General features: G+C 45.2%; 2 protein-coding genes across 7 annotated transcripts in view; one reads left to right on the forward strand and one right to left on the reverse strand.

Moving 5' to 3' along the window:
• Positions 1-860: 860 nt before the first annotated feature.
• Positions 861-13,994, reverse strand: satb1a (SATB homeobox 1a). 6 transcript variants are annotated; one of them, XM_011609376.2, is made up of 12 exons: positions 13,772-13,994; positions 12,085-12,314; positions 11,819-11,995; positions 11,616-11,742; positions 10,665-10,788; positions 9,438-9,549; positions 8,451-8,986; positions 7,164-7,361; positions 6,675-6,830; positions 6,086-6,181; positions 4,016-4,219; positions 861-2,630 (listed from the first exon to the last, which is right to left on the reverse strand). In XM_011609376.2, the coding sequence occupies exons 2-12, from the start codon at positions 12,299-12,301 to the stop codon at positions 1,746-1,748; spliced, it is 2,832 nt and encodes a 943-aa protein (XP_011607678.2). In that variant the 5' UTR covers positions 12,302-12,314; positions 13,772-13,994; the 3' UTR covers positions 861-1,745. The 6 variants fall into 6 exon arrangements, with proteins under 6 accessions (XP_011607678.2, XP_011607676.2, XP_011607677.2 ...); XM_011609374.2 differs by lacking the exon at positions 13,772-13,994 and adding an exon at positions 12,729-13,051; XM_011609375.2 differs by lacking the exon at positions 13,772-13,994 and adding an exon at positions 12,697-13,051.
• Positions 13,995-17,838: 3,844 nt separating this feature from the next.
• Positions 17,839-18,079, forward strand: part of kcnh8 (potassium voltage-gated channel, subfamily H (eag-related), member 8) — a 31,625-nt gene continuing 31,384 nt past the window's right edge. The window contains exon 1 of the mRNA XM_003969266.2: positions 17,839-18,072. Coding sequence (XP_003969315.2) covers positions 17,997-18,072 — 76 coding nt within the window. The 5' untranslated portion in view covers positions 17,839-17,996. The remainder of the gene's footprint in view (positions 18,073-18,079) is intronic.

An 18,079-nucleotide genomic window follows, 5' to 3' on the forward strand; every position in this document is an offset into this window, starting at 1 on the left:
CAGTAGCCGATTGTGGTTTATTGAAGGCCAAGACTGTTAAAGTTTCTTTTATGAGCTGGCTGCCACTCCGCTCCTGCCAGTTCCTCTGGATACTTGGCCAGTGAGAAATCTATTTTGGGTGGGTCTTCAGCAAGCTGCAAATTTTGCCAGTGAGCGGAAGATTGCACCTAAATTATGCATAACGAATGCTTGAGAATCCAAACCCCGCTCTTCTGCACAATGAGCCATGTGGCCATGAATGCGTCTAACTCCAGATGGGTCACATGAAACACTTTAATAGAGGATTTTTGCAGCCTATAGATTTTTCACATATTCGGTTAGATGCACAGTAACTAATGCAGAATTCAGGACTCAGTGCAACCAAAGGGGTCAGTTCTATAGTTTCTATAGTGCACATTTAATATGTAATGATGTTTGACTCAGCCTGCTTGGACTATTGTAATCAGCTAAATATTGGTGCTAACCAGGCCTCCAGTCAGGCTTAAAGTTAGTCCTGAATGCGTCCGCTTGTCTTTTAACAGGCATGAACACTGGCTTCCCCTTTCCTTCGTCTTCTTGTTAAAGATTTAAACCCCTTTAAGTCTTTACTGTGGCAGCCAGTTACAGTTGGTTGTCCCAAAAGCTGCCAAACTCTGGAACGACCTCCCTCCCACTATCCTTCTTCAAACTCACCTCTAAACATTTTTTAGGATGAGACTTGTGTGGTCCTCTATTCTTTTCTCGTTTGTGTGTCTTTTAGACGTGCTTTTATTCATTTTACAGTATTTTAACTCGTGGCACAGACGTAAAATGGATTGAATTGGTAGTTTCCTTAAATGATGCTGCTGAAATGTACAACAGAATTACGAACGAGCCTCAAGGTTTTTGAAAGTGCTGTGTTTTAATCTTGACGTTTTATTTAAACAGTTAATCGCTTCAGACTTCTTTTCGAGTCTTTGGAGACATTAGAGGTTATGCGCTCCCTCTTGTGCACTCAGCGGCAGCTATAAGATAGAAAACGACTTTCCAGGGAACTTTCCTAATGCTTCATCCTCATGCCTCCGTCTCTGCTGTATGTACAATGTTAAATCGGTACCACATGACGACAAGAAGATGTGTAAAAATGACACTCAATGGAATAGCTGTTCTGGCAAGTATATAGTCATGCATCAATATAAATATAATTGTAAACTATGGTGTGCCGCGGAGCAAATTGCATTTTGACAAAACTTGAGTAAAGGTTGAAAAGTGGGAACAATAATTCACTGCCAAAGTCCACAGCACCGCGGTGAAGCAAAGCACGGAGGATCCCCCATTACGTATGCGTCTTTCCCCAGATTCAGATCATTTAATTTAAAACAAATCCAGGAGGGTTCAAATTGAACACAACATGACAAACAAGACAAACCCGAACAAGAACCTCGTGAGCGGTGACGGAAGCGGCCCAAACGGCGGCGAGGAAAGTGAGAGGTTGGCAGTTAACACGTTCAAAAGGCATTTCTGGCATCATTGGGTCTCAAACTTTACACCAGCCAACAAAACACGACGATGAGATCTTTTTTTTTTTGTTTCCTTTTTACCCATTTTAGACACAAGAGACATTTAATGACAGCGCTTGCACACGTAGGAATAGTTACTTTCTGCCCTTGCACGGGCAGCTTTACAAACTGATCTATAAAGGTAATAAACATGTCAAGTTCCATCTTTCCACAGCATGTGTGAGCGGCCCTGCTAGCAAAAGCACTTCTGTCCGGCGTGTGTCTGGATTAAATGTTGCTCTCCTGCTCCTCCTTCACAGGGGCGATGGTCTGAGTGCCAACATCAGATTCTTTCAAAATGATTATCTTGCTTGCTTCATTTCCTGCTTCCTTCTTCTCCTCCGTCTCCTTTGTTTTATTCTCCCCGTCGCTTTCCTCCCCTTCGCTTTCCGCCGTCGTGTCTCTCTGGGGAGGTTTCGGCTCTGTGCTGCCTCGCTGGGTCTCCGGACTCTGTTTGAGGATGTCGCTGGTGTGCTGGTACTGCTCGTGGTCCTGGCTGTTGAAAAAAGTTCGGATGGTGTGTATGGGCAGACCCAGCTGGGCTGACAGAGTGTGGACCGCCTCCTCATCCGGGTCCAGGCCCACATCCTGAATAAAGCTCTGCAGGATTCCTAGTGCTTCATGGGATACCGTCAACCCCTCGCCTTGGGCCTCATCGCCACATTGGCCCTCGTTTGCCTCTAAACAAACCTCGGACCTGTGCTGGTCCTCATCCCTCACACCAGACCACTTCATAGCGAGCTTAAACTTGCCCTCCTTGCTGGCCCCAGCATGCTCATGAACCTCGTCATCATCCATGCATCCATCTCGTGTCTCTTTGCTTTCTGTACACCTGTCACTCAGCCTTCCAGTACAACCCCAGTCCCCTCCCAAACCGCTCCTCTCCGCCCTCCCCCTTTCATCCCAGTCTTTACGCTCCCCGTTATCATGACTGCTGCTTCCCCGGCCCTGTAAGCACACTCTCGTGTGCCCCCAGTTGCCTCCAGCCTCACACTCAGCTGGTGATGCAGCACACGGTTGCCGTGGTGACAGATGAGGCACTGCTTCAGGCTGCAGGGGTTGATGGGGCTGAAGATGGTGGTGGTGCTGCTGCAGTGGAGAGTTGCGTTGGTACTGTTGAGAGGTGGAGAGAGATTGGAAGCAATTACAGTACAAAAAAACAACACTTTTATGTCTTTAAATTGATCCAGAAATAGAAAGAAAAAAACATAAAGACCACACATATAGCTGCCAGAAATATTAGTAATGAAAATAAGTATAATTTAACTCAAGTCAGGCTCAAAACAATTAAAATCAGTCTAAAGACAACCAGGCTCATGATTCAGTGTCCCAGTTAACATTTACAAAGGTTTGACACTTTGTGTTGACTGGACTGGATCAGTTGTATGAAAATATGCTGAAAATGTGCCACAGACGAACCAGTGCACGTGAACGCCTCAGTATATGTATTCTATATGACCTGAAAGGAAAATGAGTTCATTATCCCTCCTCTAGTTACATATTTGGTGGTTAGCTGTTGCTTTTGCTGCATTTTCATTCCACAGAGATCTGTTTAGAAGCTATGGCCAACCTCACCATCCATCCATCATCCATCCATCCATCCATCCATCCATCCATCCATCCATCCATCCATCCATCCATCCATCCACCATCCATCCATCCATCCATCCATCCATCCATCCATCCATCCACCATCCATCCATCCATCCATCCATCCATCCATCCATCCATCATCCACCATCCATCCATCCATCAGCCATCCATCCACCCATCCACCATCCATCCACCCATCCATCCATCCATCCATCCATCCACCATCCATTCACCCATCATCCATCCATCCACCCATCATCCATCCATCCATCCAACCATCATCCATCCATCCACCCATCATCCATCCAACCATCATCCATCCATCCATCCATCATCCATCCATCCACCCATCATCCATCCATCCATCCATCATCCATCCATCCATCCATCCACCAATCATCCATCCATCCATCATCCATCCATCCACCCATCATCCACCCAGCCATCCATCCATCCATCCATCCATCATCCATCCATCCATCATCCATCCATCCATCCATCCATCCATCCATCCATCCATCCACCCATCATCCATCCATCCATCCATCCATCCACCCATCATCCATCCATCTATCCATCCACCCATCATCCATCCATCCATCCATCCATCCATCCAACCATCATGCCAACTGCACATACCATAAAGCTCATAAACAATAAAACAACATGTAAACTCCACACAAACGCCCTAAGCTGAAAATCACACCTTATTTGTCTTCTAGCTCTTGCGGCTCGCTTTTATTAAAGTCCAATCCGTTCATTCTATATCTGGTAACAAATCTTGTATCAAGTAATAATAAAAAATGGATTTTTCCTCAAGCAATATCTCTAAGTATCAGTATATCTGTTTGTGAGCAGAAGTTATTGTGTTATCTTTTTCAGCTATCTTGTCCTCGTGTCCTCACCAGTGTGCTGTCATTGCTGAGCAGGTTGAGCCTGTCGGTGCAGTGCTGCTGAGCTGCCGCGTTGCTGCTCTCCTGCTCGTATATGGCGTCTCGTTCCGCCTGAGACAAGCTGAGGAATCGGCGGATCATGCAGAGGTTCTCCCACAGTGTTCTGTTCTCGGGGCTGGGGTCCTCCTTCCAGCGCAGCAGCTCACACAGCCAGCCCTGCGACACAACCAGAAACACACACACACACATAAAAGATAAGCTATATTGATTCTAACTCTTGTTTTATGTCTATAGAGGAAAATGCCGGCGCTGTTGTTGAGCACTCCGATGCCCGGATTTATGTGTATGAGCTCATGTGACAAGGCGAATGAGGGAGAAAAATATATTTGCCGCGATAAACTCGAATGCTTTGGCGAAAAAACCTGCCTAATGTCCCGCTGTCACTAAATAATAAACACCTCCATTCTCTATGCAAATTAAGCAAATAGTTCTCTTGATTGGCGCATTAATCGATACATATTTCTATGCAAACAAGCATCTCTTCTCCTACCTTTCAATACTGAGGCTTTTGCCTACTTTTGAGCTCAATGGATGCATCTGGTATCGCTATTTGATAGATTTAGAGGGTACATGCTCTGCCTTGCAGCCTGTGGTCTCACTGCACAGTGGGATACACACATTGCGTCATTAATTCATGGGTTTTGTGTTTTTGGCTGAACACGCAAACAACCGGTCTGAAACGGAGCTCTCATTACCTGTAAGACCAGGTGTTCGAATGGTGGTGAGCACTGGCACAATGGTGCATTACCGGAGCAATGACTTTACAGCCTAAGTGAGCTGTGAAAAACAGTGGGATGTGAACAGAAAATGGTTCACAGAATGTTGTATTAGAGGTTTTTTTGCATTCTTGCTCGGACAAGGTTTTAGCTAGTCCAATGAAAATAGCTTCACAATCTCTGAGGCGAAAGTCAGAAGATAAACACCTTCGTAATCCTTCACTTTCAGACACAGGTGGGTTGGTGAGCACAGAAATTACATCTGGACGGTATAATCTGGCCCACGATGCCTATTTGAGAGTACTCGAGGGACTGCAGGTTATGGACCGTGATTCAAAGATGCTTCTGTAGGAAGGTGCAGAGTTGAGACCAGGTAAGGAGCCTGCAGCGTTACAGGTTGCAGAGGTGATGAACTTATAGGTTGCATACATACAGGTGTGTACGTGTGTAGGCTGATATATTGTGAGTATACAAAAGGGCTTTCATTCAATGCCTAAAGAATATCATTTCCTTTCATTTAGTTCAGATGAAATCAGCTGATTTCATGAGGTACATGACTTGAATGTTGCTGATGTGAGGAGGAAACAGCTTCAAAGGTAAGGAATTTTTAATGCACGTGGCTGATGATGACAAGCAGGAACGCCCAGAGAATTAACTGATACAGATTAACGGACTTCAAGTGGATTTCCAGGTACGGAATCGCTTTATGATGCTTGGGGAGGACATTTAGAAGAAATCTAAAACTGACATCAATTATTTTACAGTGGGCTCATGATGTTATAAAAACTAAATATAAATATGGTGGACAATAAATTCCATACAAATCTATAATCAGGATTTTACACAATAAAGTCCCGAATTCTGGTTTCCCATTTTTTTTGCAAAGAGGTGTGTAAATAGAGCACGTAAAGGTCAATAAAGTACAAATATTCAATAATTTACTTTTGCTGTGGACATAAAATGATTGCTTTTGTAATTCATTGGGACTATTTACTAATACAATCCTCTACTGGGTAAAGATTTTTCCTAAATCAGGAGGGTTGAAACTTGAGAGTGGCAGATTTAGGGAGGCGAAGCCAAGTTAGTTTCAGATTCACAAACTGGAGAGTGATTACATTTTCACGCAGACTGACAAAAACCCACTCTCATGCACGTACGTCTGGCCCCAGCCCAAGTCTAGCACACAATACCATCCAGATGCACAGTGCAGATAGAAAGAAGAGATCCAGCCCGGTTCTGTGTGCCAAACAGCCGGGAAATATGGAAAGAGAGAGGAGAGAGGGAGAACATTGTGAAAGGAAAGTACCTCGGGGGTTTTGGACCACCTGTCTGTACCGCCGTGACCGCCGACTGACCTCCAAACATTTGCGCGATGGAAAAACAAAATGAAACGAAAGAAACGCTGTAGAGATGGAAAGGAATGGTGAAAATTGGAGACGTTCATGGGATGAAGAGAAAATGAGATAGCTAAAATCCCCCCATTCCATGAAGGGAAATTATCCTCAAAACAAAAGGCAATAACAAGCTTATGGGGCGGCCATAAAAACGAGAACAATAAACAGTCAAATCATGCCTGCGTGTATGCGTGTATCCGAGCGTTTGTTTGCTGCTGTGTGTTTGTGGCATGGCGCGCTCGCACATGCTCGTCTGTGTGCACAAATAAGTGTTGTGTGCATGTGTTTATGTATGGCGACTATTAAAGTGATAATTTAGGACACAATAGCAGTCTGATGCACTGATGATAGTCCTCTGCAGAGTACAGCTGCTGGTTGATTATCTGGGCTCATGAGTACAGATGCGCACACTCACGTGCGCGCGCACACACGGCATGTCACTGTTTCAAGAATTAGCCACTGGTTAAATATGCATGCAGATGTGTTTAATATTGATTATACCTGACTCTTGGAGGCGGCGACCTTTGCAAACAGCGCCTGCGACACCTTCGCTCTCTTCATCTCGTGCTGAATCTCCTCGTAGATCGAAGCACTGACATTGAGAACGCAGCTGTCTGTCCTCAGCCCTCTGTCTCCAATAACCGGGGACAGTCTCGCCTGAACGATGGACAAGGGGACGGGATAATTAGGTTTTTAAGTGAGACATAGTGGGGATCTATCTAAGGGGACATTTGCTGGAAATTAATTCGATAGGGAGCAGATACAACTCTGGCTCTGCCCTGCATTTTCAAAGATTAGATAATAGATTTTCCCTCAAATAATTCTAAAAAAGTCTCTCCAGATTTAATAAAGCATGACTGCAGTTTGTATGTATAATCAATACGATTGCCAGACTCTACGGTGGCCAGGTCATAGGTAGGATTTACTTGATATCCTCCGATTGGTTATTGATTCTTTTTTTTTTTTTACATTTGCAAAGGATTTGTGAACCTGTGTTGGTCTGGGTGGCGTCTTATTGCAGGTGGGGGTGAATCCAGTCAGACTTCTGTCCTTCTCCTCCTGGTAAATGCGCTCCCTCTCGGCCTCGGGGAGCTGCAGAAAACTGTACATGGCCCGCAGGTTGACCAGGAGAGACTGGGAGGCGTGTACAGGATCCTCCTCCTTCCGCAGGATCTCTGACAGCAGCCCCTGTTGGACGCACGGCTCAGTTTAATGTTAAACGCATCACAATCCAGAAAACCCCGACGTTTTCAGCAATTCGTTTAAAGACGAAGAAGAAATACCTACACCAGAGAATAACCTCAAGCTCCCAGTTAAGGGATTTTTGCAACGGGTCCTCATATATAACCCAGGATCTCATTTTCATGTTCTCCTGATTTATTTTTTCAAAGCTGTAAATGACAAAGTGCCAGTTCCAAGTCAGCGCTAAGAGCACTTCTCTCCTGTCAAGCCTGCATTATTCTAGATGGATCTCTAAGCAGTAAAGCCTTCAAATATCCCAGGCTAATTCTAGGGCTCCTTCCCTTAAAATAAAACCAGATTTCACACTAGTGTGGAAGACCGAAAGAGAGGAAACGGCCTTTTTATTCAAATCATGGATCATCTTCGGATCCACCCGGCAGAACCCCCGCCTTCCAAACAGACGGAGTGAACAATGCGAATTGCCAAATGAAGAATGCTCGCCTCATGTCTATATGACATCTTGGCTCCGTGCCCGACTTGTATGGCTGGCACAAAAGCACCTTGGACTTGGCAACGAGGAAACATGGGGGAGGATAATAACTAACTCTGCTTACTGTGATGAAAATTATAATGACGGCAATAATAATAATAATAGCAATGGGTTTAGCCGGTCCTCTGAGCACCATTTCTGTGGGTGTGTTACTGCATGCAAGATGGTGCGCACAGATAATGCGGCATTTTAGATTTCGAAAAAGAAAAAAAAAGGAATTTGATAAAAGCATTGATTATTGGTTATAGGTAGAGGCGAACTAGCCAGATGGGCTGGCCGAGTAAAAGGTGCCAAGATGGAGGGACTGTAAGATGGATGAATGGCTGGAGACAGAATTTCTCTGAGGGTTTGTGATTAGCTGGCCCAACAGCTGCTTTACTGTTGGCACTAGTGTTGTGCTGCAGAGAGCTGGCACAAACACACATTACATGGGGGAGGGGGCACTGCGGCAAAGGCCATTCAATATGCCAACCGTCATGCACATACTCACACACCTGCAATGCCAACCCCTAAAACACAGTCAATGAGAGGCGTGGGCTCCGTACCTGAGTCCTATTAAAGGCAACCCGGGCAAAGATTGCCTGCGAGATGCCTGCCCTCTTCAGTTCTTCCCTCACACAGTGGTAGATGTCGCCTGGTACGTCTGTCGGTCCCACAGAAGGCCCCGTTGGTGCCTGGTTTTGCAGCCCAGTTACAGGCCCTCCCCCCGTGTCACAGTGTACCTTCTGCGAGACTGGACAATCAGGCGGTTTGGAGAAGACTTTAGCAGGAGCCCGTCCAGCTGGCGGATGGTTGAGGTACTGCTGCGGGGATGGGGAGATGCCCTGACCAGCTAGCATGCGGCTAACAGCATACTGCTGGTTGAGAAACTGGGCCATCACAAGCTGCTGGTTGACCATTTGGGGGCCAAGGGGCTGCGGTACCAACCTGTGGGGGTGCAGGCTGAGGGGGGGGCGGCCACAAATGTTGGCTACTTCCCCTCGAGACAAGAGGAGGGTGGAGCTCTGGTCTGCCGGGCTACATGTGATTGGCTGCTGGGTGAGGGGCATGTGTGGCGGCTGATCAGAGAAGCTGTCGATCTCTGTTGTAGCAGAAAGAAACGCATCATTCATCAACCCCAAATGGAAGCTAACGCAGTGCAAAGCTTTTCTCTAGCCACCGAAAAGTGTCTGAAGAAGTCTTTCACCCAGTAAGTCAGAGGACATTTTGGTAGTTCCAAAACTCGGCAACACGATACGCAAATGATGTAAAAAACATTTTAATTGTATCTTTTAACATGTGCTATTTTCCAGGAGTGTAAGAATAAAGAATTCACAGATTTATTCGAGACCTCAGCCACAAATTGTGGAATAAAGTGTATTCTGGGTTGGTTACCTCTTCTGTGACCTAAACTTCAACTTTAATTGCAGCATTCGAGCATCTTCTGCTTAATATGCATCCTGCTTATAGGTTTTATTCCTTTCTAGCGTGGATTGACATGTAAGTGGCATCAGCCACATTCGGGGCGGGTAGTCTGGACTCGGAACACTTACCCTTGAAGCATTTGTTCTTCTTGAAGTGCTTGTACCACCGACCGAACTCTTGACACTTGGCAGCTGACACATTTGCATAGTAAGTGCTATTTACAATAGATGATATCATACTCTGAAACAGAGGGGAACAGACAAAAGAAATTCATTACATTCTCTCAGCTCCTGCTATGGGCGGCCTGGTTGTCTCAGCTGTTCACACATCTGATATTAATGAACCCGGATCTGTGTTATTAAAAAGACCCCCAGGTAAATAGGATAATAAAGACAAATGAGTGCGTGTGCTGCATGTATGGATGGATGTATGTGTGCACACGCCTTTGCCCCCGTGCTGTATGTATGCGCATAGCTGTAAAAAAAAACAAAAACAAATAAATAAAAATTAGAGGTCATCAGAGACTCTCTGCCTGTCTGTCTCACTCACGCAAACACACACACACACGCTCATACACACACAACACAGTTTTCCCCGAAGACCGTCCTCTTCTGCAATCTTTCCATCTGATTACATCTTTCATCTTCTCATATTTATTTTAATCTGCTTCTCGCAAACAAGAGAAGGGGTAAAAAGACTGATAGGAGAGAAAAAGAGAGAAAGAAGGGGGAGGGAGGACTGGCTTGCATCAGATGTGCAGAGAAGGAAGGAAGGGGGAGATTATGTGCATTTTGTTTTATATCAAACAGTGCATGTCCTTCGCAGCCCCCGGCAAAAATAACAGAAAGACTAAGATGATAATTAGTATTATTCATAAAGAGACCTTCCCCAGATACCGCGTCATTAATGTGAAATGATTTCTGCCGCTGTTTAATTAAAGACGTCTTAAATGGAGATTTTGAAGCCAGATTTGGAGACTTTTGCTGAATCTGTCTGGAGTGGGTGATGGGGGGGGAGTGAGTGAGTGACAAAGATGGACAGATACGGAGGTGGGGAGGGAGGGAGAGAAAGGCTGAGTCTGACAGGTTTGGCAGCGGAAAAAGGAATCAAGATAGGAAGCAGCCCAAGCAGGCGGTAAGGCTTTTAAAGAGATAAGCATCTCTCTATCTGTTCCCCCCCTCACGCTCTCCCCTCACACCTTATCTTCCTCTGCATCTGGACTTCCTGTCTAAATATTGGTCCGCGCTGCACGCTCGGTCGGCTTCGTGCTAAGGCGAACGTGCCTGTTTGCGGCACAAGGAAGGGCAAAAATATCAGACACGCAATGAACCCAAATTCCCCCTTTCCCGCCGTACCTGGGAAAGTGGGCACTCCTTGGCTAAGGTGCTCTGGTTCATGTCCTTGAGGAGTTCCTTTAGAGCATTTCTCACGGTGGAGTGACTCCACTGCTCAGCTGGCAGGTCCTCCAGTTTGGGACAGCTAAACAAAGAACAGATTAAACTAAAATTTTGCGATCTGACAACTTTAAAAAGAACATAAAGAACAATATTTACTTGACAGTACCTTAAATCATGTCATCGACATTTAGCTAAAACCGTAATTTAGTCTCCGGTCAATTTGAATGATTTTCCCGGGCTCATTCAGTATGATTGCTGATTGTTACAGGCTGATTGATGGTAATTTAAAAGAAGTACATTTGTCAAAATGGGCGTATTTTCCTTTTGAAAATGCAATTTCTCGCCTAATGTCTGGAATGAAGTAACGGGCAGCAGCCCACAGAACCAGGTTCCAGTCCGACAGACAGATATAAATGTTATAGATGTAATTTGGTGGCATCGGCAGACAGTCTGATAAATAATAACATTACCCAGAGACGCATCCACCTTTAACCATCCTTCAAGTCATTGTGCCATTAAGTCTGTTCTACGACGGGTCAAACAAAGAAGGCCCAGAATAAATTCTGGATGCTATATGAGGCATAGCAATGAAAATACTAAAGTATGTAAAATAAAAAAGGGCCCTTGACATTTATCAGTGTTGCAGGAAATAACTTTTAATGTTTTTCTGTGTTCATTAATATTCATTGCACTGAGCACATATAATCCCTCATTAAAGTTGATCAAATGAGATTTTACTTTATCTTCTGGCAACTGCAAACAAAAAATTTTTCCAATTTTCTGGCTGTGATTTGATCCACGCTCTTTGGCTATTTGATATATTTACCACAGATTAGAAGCAGATGCAGTCTAAGGCTTCAGAAGGTGTCAGAAAAGAGAAGAAGGTGATGGTGAACAGGCGTGACCCACCTGTGCAGCTGGATTTTAAGAGTGATAACGTGGTGGACGTCCTGCAACATATCGGCCACAGTGGCGTCAGGAGCGTCTGTCACACAGGACAGAGGAAGCGGGTTCCACTTGCCCACCTGGATCAACCCTAAGAAGACAAACAACCAGAAGCGATGAGGAGAGCTGCGGCACATCGCCGCTCCTAGCCTTATTTCCTGTTTTACCTTTTGCCTGCGCTGCGGAGCTGTGTGAGTATCCCAGCGTGAGCAGAGCCATCTCAATCAGCTGGTTAAACAGAAGATCTCTCTTGATCAAGACAAACTCGGCGTGTTCTTCTATCTTCTCCCTCTCCAGAGGGTTTTCCTTGTGCTCCACCACACAGAACACGGGCAGCGAGCTCCCTGAATCCAAGTTTTCCCACCAAAAGCAAAGGCAACCTGTGATTTCAAGCCTTATTAAACAGGTATTTCCTGGAAAACCTGCTGCCTACCTCTGCTGTGGAGGCTCCTGCTCTGTGGCCTCACCGCGGCGGCTTTCTGAGCCACACAGGGGTTTTTGGCTACAGGACTCCCCTGGCTGCCCTGCTCCTGACCCGAGGGGCCTGCTCCGTTCTGTTCCAGACGTGCCAGCTTGGCAGGTGGGGGTCGGGGGTCTACAGTGGGATCAGTGCCCTCAGGTTTCTTGACTCCATTACACAGGGCATCCATCTGTGGGCTCACACTAATGCAGAGACACAGATGCTTAAGATCAAACGCAGTCAAAGCAAATAAATTAAACTGAGCGTGAATTCGGTTGAGTACATTTTTTAAGAAAATTGAAAGCTGATTGTCCTGCATATCTGATACAAAAGCAACGAAGAAAGCACAATATTGACACACACAGCGTTCTGAGGGCTATCCAGAGATGACCTTCAGCCAGAGGCAGCGAAAGAGATGAATCTCTAAATCCAGTAAAAGTCCAGGGAAGGTTAGAGCACAGTTTCCCATGATAAACCCGCTGTCATTTGGCGCGCTGCTCTGAGCCCTTTCAGTTCCTCTTCATCCGGTAACGCAAACTAATCGTCCCACGTCTGATTCTGAAGTTTTATCGGGACGTAACCAACCTGTTTCTTTCGGCACAGCGCGCACGTCTGACCTGCCATCACGCCTCAACAAGCCGCTCCTGTAGCCGTCGGCCGGGTCCATATGTTGTCCACCGCTTCCATTGATCTCCGGTGACGGAGGCGAAACGCTTCTGCCGCACGCGTCCTTCTGCGCTGAACGTTTGCTCAAAAATAGAATAATTCTCTCCGTGGTCACCAAATAGTTTGCGTTGGTTTCCGGATAATTGCGTCGTGCGCAAGTTCGGAGCGGTGGGAGACGCTCTGGATCGGGATCAGCCGAGAACAATGCAGCGCTCAGAGCTCCAGGCGCCCATCCTCTCTCATATATTATGTTACTGACTCCGGGACAGCAGTTGGTTGCACTTGGAGAGAGAGAGAGAGAGAGAAAGGGGAGGCGCACACCCCCACACGCACACGCAGGCTCATAAATACGTTACCCAGATGCATTAGCATATGGTGTAATAATGAATTCACTAGCGCGCTCCGTAAATGTATTAAATGTGACAATTGCGCATAAATCTATTTATTATTTTCTGCCGCATGCGGTGCACGCACTTATTATTGTCTTTAGGGCATTGGAGCTCTCCATGGTAACAAAGTGGGAGAAGGTGGAAAAGGCTGGGATATTAATTTTTGAATGCTGATGTTTCATTATAACATTTGCTAGAAATATTGCACAGAAATTTAGTAAATACTAAATACTATAGTACTATAGTATAACCTACTTTTTCCCACTATGCTAGTCTACATTTTATACAAGACATGCTCCAGGTGGTGATGTTGTGAGCTATACTACTATACTATACTACTATAGCTATACTGCTATATACAACTGATAAATGTCTGCTGTCTGTTACCAGCAGAGTATTAATACAGTAATGGATTACTGAATACAGCCTATATTAATAGCACGGAACATAGTCACCACCTTATGGTACAGAATAATACAGTATTTACTAGACTGGCATTCTTTTTTAAAAAAAAAAATTCTATGTATTGTGATGCAACAGTATTAAGTGAGCTTTGTATGTTGAAAAGGCACAAAGGAAATATATCAAATATATCTTCACTGTACCTCAAAGTTTTCTAAAAGCTGGTTCAGGCAGAAAAGATGAATTCTAAAGTCTTCAAGCAATCTTGTAGAATTCCAAAGTTGCATTCGGGGCTCAGCGGTCCTCCTCCGGCTGCGCTCCACCTGTGGAGGTCGGCTGCTCGCTGTGCACCGCTCCTGTGAGAGGAAGCAGGAGAAAGGGAGCGTCAGATATCCTCCATCCCGGCAGGTGAGATATCCAACAATTTGGCACAATCAGGGGGGGGGCTCGTCTGTTTTAGGCACGGGCTGCGGATGCGCTGCAATGAGAGAGCATGTTTGGGGAGGGAGAGCATGCTCTACTACTTTTGACTAATTAAACAAAGTGAATTAGATATCTCCCCAGCCAGAACGAGCCATGGTTGGTTACACATCATTCATCGTGACTAATTCAGAGAGAGAGAGATGTCACTCAGCTGCCTGGAACTTTGTGTGTGCGCGTGCGTGTGTGTGTATGTGTGTGTGTGTGTGTGTGTGTGTGTGTGTGTGTGTGTGTGACTCGCAATACACCTCTGGGTATCCTGTTAGAGGTTCACTGTCTCGTGTGTGTGTGTTAGATACATTTGCTACTATTTTCTGTGTGTACTTGTGCCTTTAAGTGTTGATCTATAGACACAACTTCTCTCTACCAGCTTCTGCTCCACTGTATTATCACTGGCTGGGTACTCTGTCAATGAGGCTGCCATGCTAAATGATAATTAAGACCATTACACGCTCACAGAGCATGCTGGGAGTGCAGCACACGGCTCCCTCAATCGCAGCCTCATCTCAGGGGACACCCTAGTACTCACACAGTCGTGTATCTCTCTAAATTAGGTTAGTTTTTCATTCTACCTCATTCGGCATGGATGTGATGTGGTTATTATAAACTCGTGATATGGTTAGTGAGCCTGCTGCCATTAGATGGGTGGAGGCATCATGTTGGTGTGTTAGAGGGGAAAACGGATTGCCGTCTCCCAGAACTGCACATCTCTGTTACTTTTGCTCGTGGATAACTTCCCGAGTGTGCTTGCACATCGGCAGCATCTAATCATGGCAGGATGCAAAGCACACAGGTATTCATGCAAATGTTGACAGCTTAGCCAACTTTGAACCACAAAGCACAAGTGTACAGTAGTTTAAAGGAACAGATGTTTTAGTTTTCATTTACATTTAAATAAGCGATGCCAGACACTTTGCAATCTTTGGATTTCTGTGGGATAATTTGTATGGTTTTATTTATGATTTCTGTTTTCTCTGTATGCTTTTCCTGTCGCTTCACCATTAATAAAACTAGAAGCAGCTGTCAGCAGGTCAGGTGATCAATAATCGATCAACTGCACATGGGAAGGCGTGAAAAACAGGGCACGAGGCAGGGACGTGCAGATTTTAGATTAGATTCTGAACTTGGCGTCGGCTGCGTCTCACCTCTGGGTGAACTGGTTTGTTGTGCAGGTTCTGTTGGAGACGTGAAGACAAAGGAAAGGATTGAAAACAGAGACAGGAAGCGCTGGCATATATGACCTAATATGTCATGTGATATTCCTGCGTTGCTCGTGTTGGGACGATCTTGTGAAAAATGTGAACGTTGTTGTTGTTGTTGTGCACCTCCTGCACATGCAATGTGCGCTATTAGATTTTTCAAAACTCCTGTGAGTGAAATGAACCCGCCGTATCTCCAAACAGCCATGCCCACTTCTTCAATAGCACCCGGGGGCATTGTAAAAAGCATTAACTTAAAATGTCTGCGCTGTGTCGGCTCTGCAATGCAGCAGGGGAGCCCTAAAGAGCGAATGCATGACTGTATTTTATATAGGCATGAGGTCTGATTAGATTAGAGTTTAAGCAGGACTGTTTATAATAAAACAAAAGGACAGGAGAGAGATGGAGTGGAGCTGAAAGAGCAGAGGCAACACATCACTCATGCAAAACTAAATGTCTGCAGGTACAACCATTGCGGTTCTTTAAATGGTGCACCCTGCATTTCATTAGCATGACTGATTCTTTCTTCTTTGTTTCTTTTCTCAGTTTTTCCCCATTACATTTACAGTTTCAGCACTCCTCTGGGGACTTTTTGTGGTGGTTTAATAATGACATCTGTTCCGAACACAGGAGGAATCGTGTGGCGGAGAGGAAAATGAAAATTATATCCAAATAATCAGTTTATTTATCAGCACACAGGAGCTTTGCCCTTATCACAGAAACAGTGATTCAGAGGTCAAATTTGGGTTTAAACGCCTTCATTCCACCATGATTTTGTCTCGTATAATCAAGTTTTGATTATAATTGGCTCTATTTTGGCCCCACTTCCTGGGCTCTAAACTTTTCAAATATATGTCAGACAGCACGTTTTTTATGGCCATGTAGATTCCTGTTGTCTGCTGGCCGGTCATTTTAAATGTACTGTGATAGCTCCATTTGTGATGTTATTGCTTCCGCCTTTGCAGCAACACATCTTAGCACATTTTTTATGTGTTTGTGTGTTTCAGATGTTCTTCAGTAAATAAAGACTCATTGTTTGTTGGACATTAAAACATAGTTGTGCCCAATTCATGCATGTGGAATAAAGGTGAGGCAAATACCGACAGTTACTCACATCTGCTCAACTGTCGCTTCAGTGAACTGAACTGTGACACACACACACACACACACACACACACACACACACACACACGCATACACACACACCCTGAAACAAAACGCATGTTTGAGCTTCAATGATGCGTGAAACTCTCAGTTACTCAGGTGAAACATTGCTGCCTGTTTTAATTTTATTAGCCGACAGTTTAATGGAAGCATCTGAGCCTCGACTCACATTTCTGTTCCCTCTTGCTGTTTGTTCCTGTTTGTTTCACTGACACTAGTCAGCTTGTGTGAAACCCCATTGACCTTGGGTGACCTCAGCACTGCTGTGTGTGTGTGTGTGGGTGGGTGGGTGTTTGTTTTCAGGGACTTTGGGTGTTTAGAACAGCAGGCCTTTGACTGGGTGATGTCCAAAACATGGACTAATAGGGATTTTATGATCATATTTAAGTTTTTTTAAGGTACCTTTACATTATTTGGAATATTAATGTCTTTTTCTAGCCTTATCCTAGTGGGCATAATGGTATAGTGTTATACAAATGTTATAAAAAGGGTAGTAAAGTTTGCATATTCAAAGCGGATGGGTGGAAGCCAATGTGGTCAAACAATAGTGTCCAGATAATGGTCCCAGTTACCAACACAACCTTGATTTGCTTACAGTTTTGACTCTTGGAGGCGCTCTGGTGACGTTGACGTCACTCCTGAACGTTCCTGCTCTCACCTGTTTAAAAGAACAGTCCTTCCAGGTATGACGTTAATGCTGGTAATGACTACATTTCACCAGTAGGTGGCGGTAGAACCGTAGCTGGCGCCAATGTGGCTGGTAACTGGTCTGACTGGTCTGCGTGATCAAAGATAGTTGCACGGCACAATGTGCATTTCTGAAAGAAAATAGAACAATAATGTGTAAATATATATATATGTGTGTTTTTAAAAGTCAGCGATTATTAAATGATATAAAGATTTGTCTTTAGTTTCAAACCATTAAAATGATTCGCTGCAACTGTGGTTAGGATAAAAAGAGCTGTCACGTCCAGTGCTTTTAACTCGGGGGGGGTGGATGGGGGGCGGGGTCCTTCGATCACATAATCTAACAGAATCTTTGACGCACTAATTAAAGTTAAGTGATTCCATCGAAGGTATTGGGACAAACCGTGGATGGAAGCAAGACGCCCGAAACAAAGTGAAAATGAAAGTTGTCTTTCTGACATTTGTGATGTCAGTGCAGTAACCACCCCCCCCCCCCCCCCCCTTCCCCCCCCACACACACACACACACACCCACCGTTTAAGGTGATGGACGCTACCCACCATTGCGCACTGTGGAGAGATGATCATTGAGTCCAGCGGTACAATAATGGAACCGCTGACAGGGAGTCTCGCTCTCACGGACTTCCCTGGCTGCATCACCTGAGCTGCACCTGTGGACTTCATCCGCGTTATATTGGCGACTCACGCAACAGAGGCTCCGGGAGCGCGGGTACGCGCCCGGCGTGCACTCCTCGTCAGCAAGGATCCCATTGTGCTGAGTTGAAAGGATCGCGCCTTGTCCAGAATGCTTCAATGAGAGCAGCTCACACATTTGGAAATCTTGCGCCTTTTTTTCCTCCCAGTAACTTTGATGGGGAACTCCACATTACGTCAGGAAAATGCCTGTGATGAAGGGATTATTGGCGCCTCAGAACACGTTTCTGGATACTATTGCAACACGCTTTGATGGCACTCGTAAGTT

The sequence above is a fragment of the Takifugu rubripes genome, chromosome 12, assembly GCF_901000725.2.
Source record: "Takifugu rubripes chromosome 12, fTakRub1.2, whole genome shotgun sequence".
Classification (NCBI taxonomy): Eukaryota; Metazoa; Chordata; class Actinopteri; order Tetraodontiformes; family Tetraodontidae; genus Takifugu; species Takifugu rubripes.

Coding starts and splice junctions, on each gene's coding strand:
- satb1a (XM_029845119.1), bottom strand. CDS start 12,430: ATGCAGGACAATCAGCTTTCAATTTTCTTAAAAAATGTACTCAACCGA. Junction 9,550..10,664: donor AGGAGTGCCCACTTTCCCAG/GTACGGCGGGAA, acceptor CCTCTGTTTCAG/AGTATGATATCATCTATTGT. Junction 6,831..7,163: donor CGCCACCCAGACCAACACAG/GTTCACAAATCC, acceptor TCCATCGTTCAG/GCGAGACTGTCCCCGGTTAT.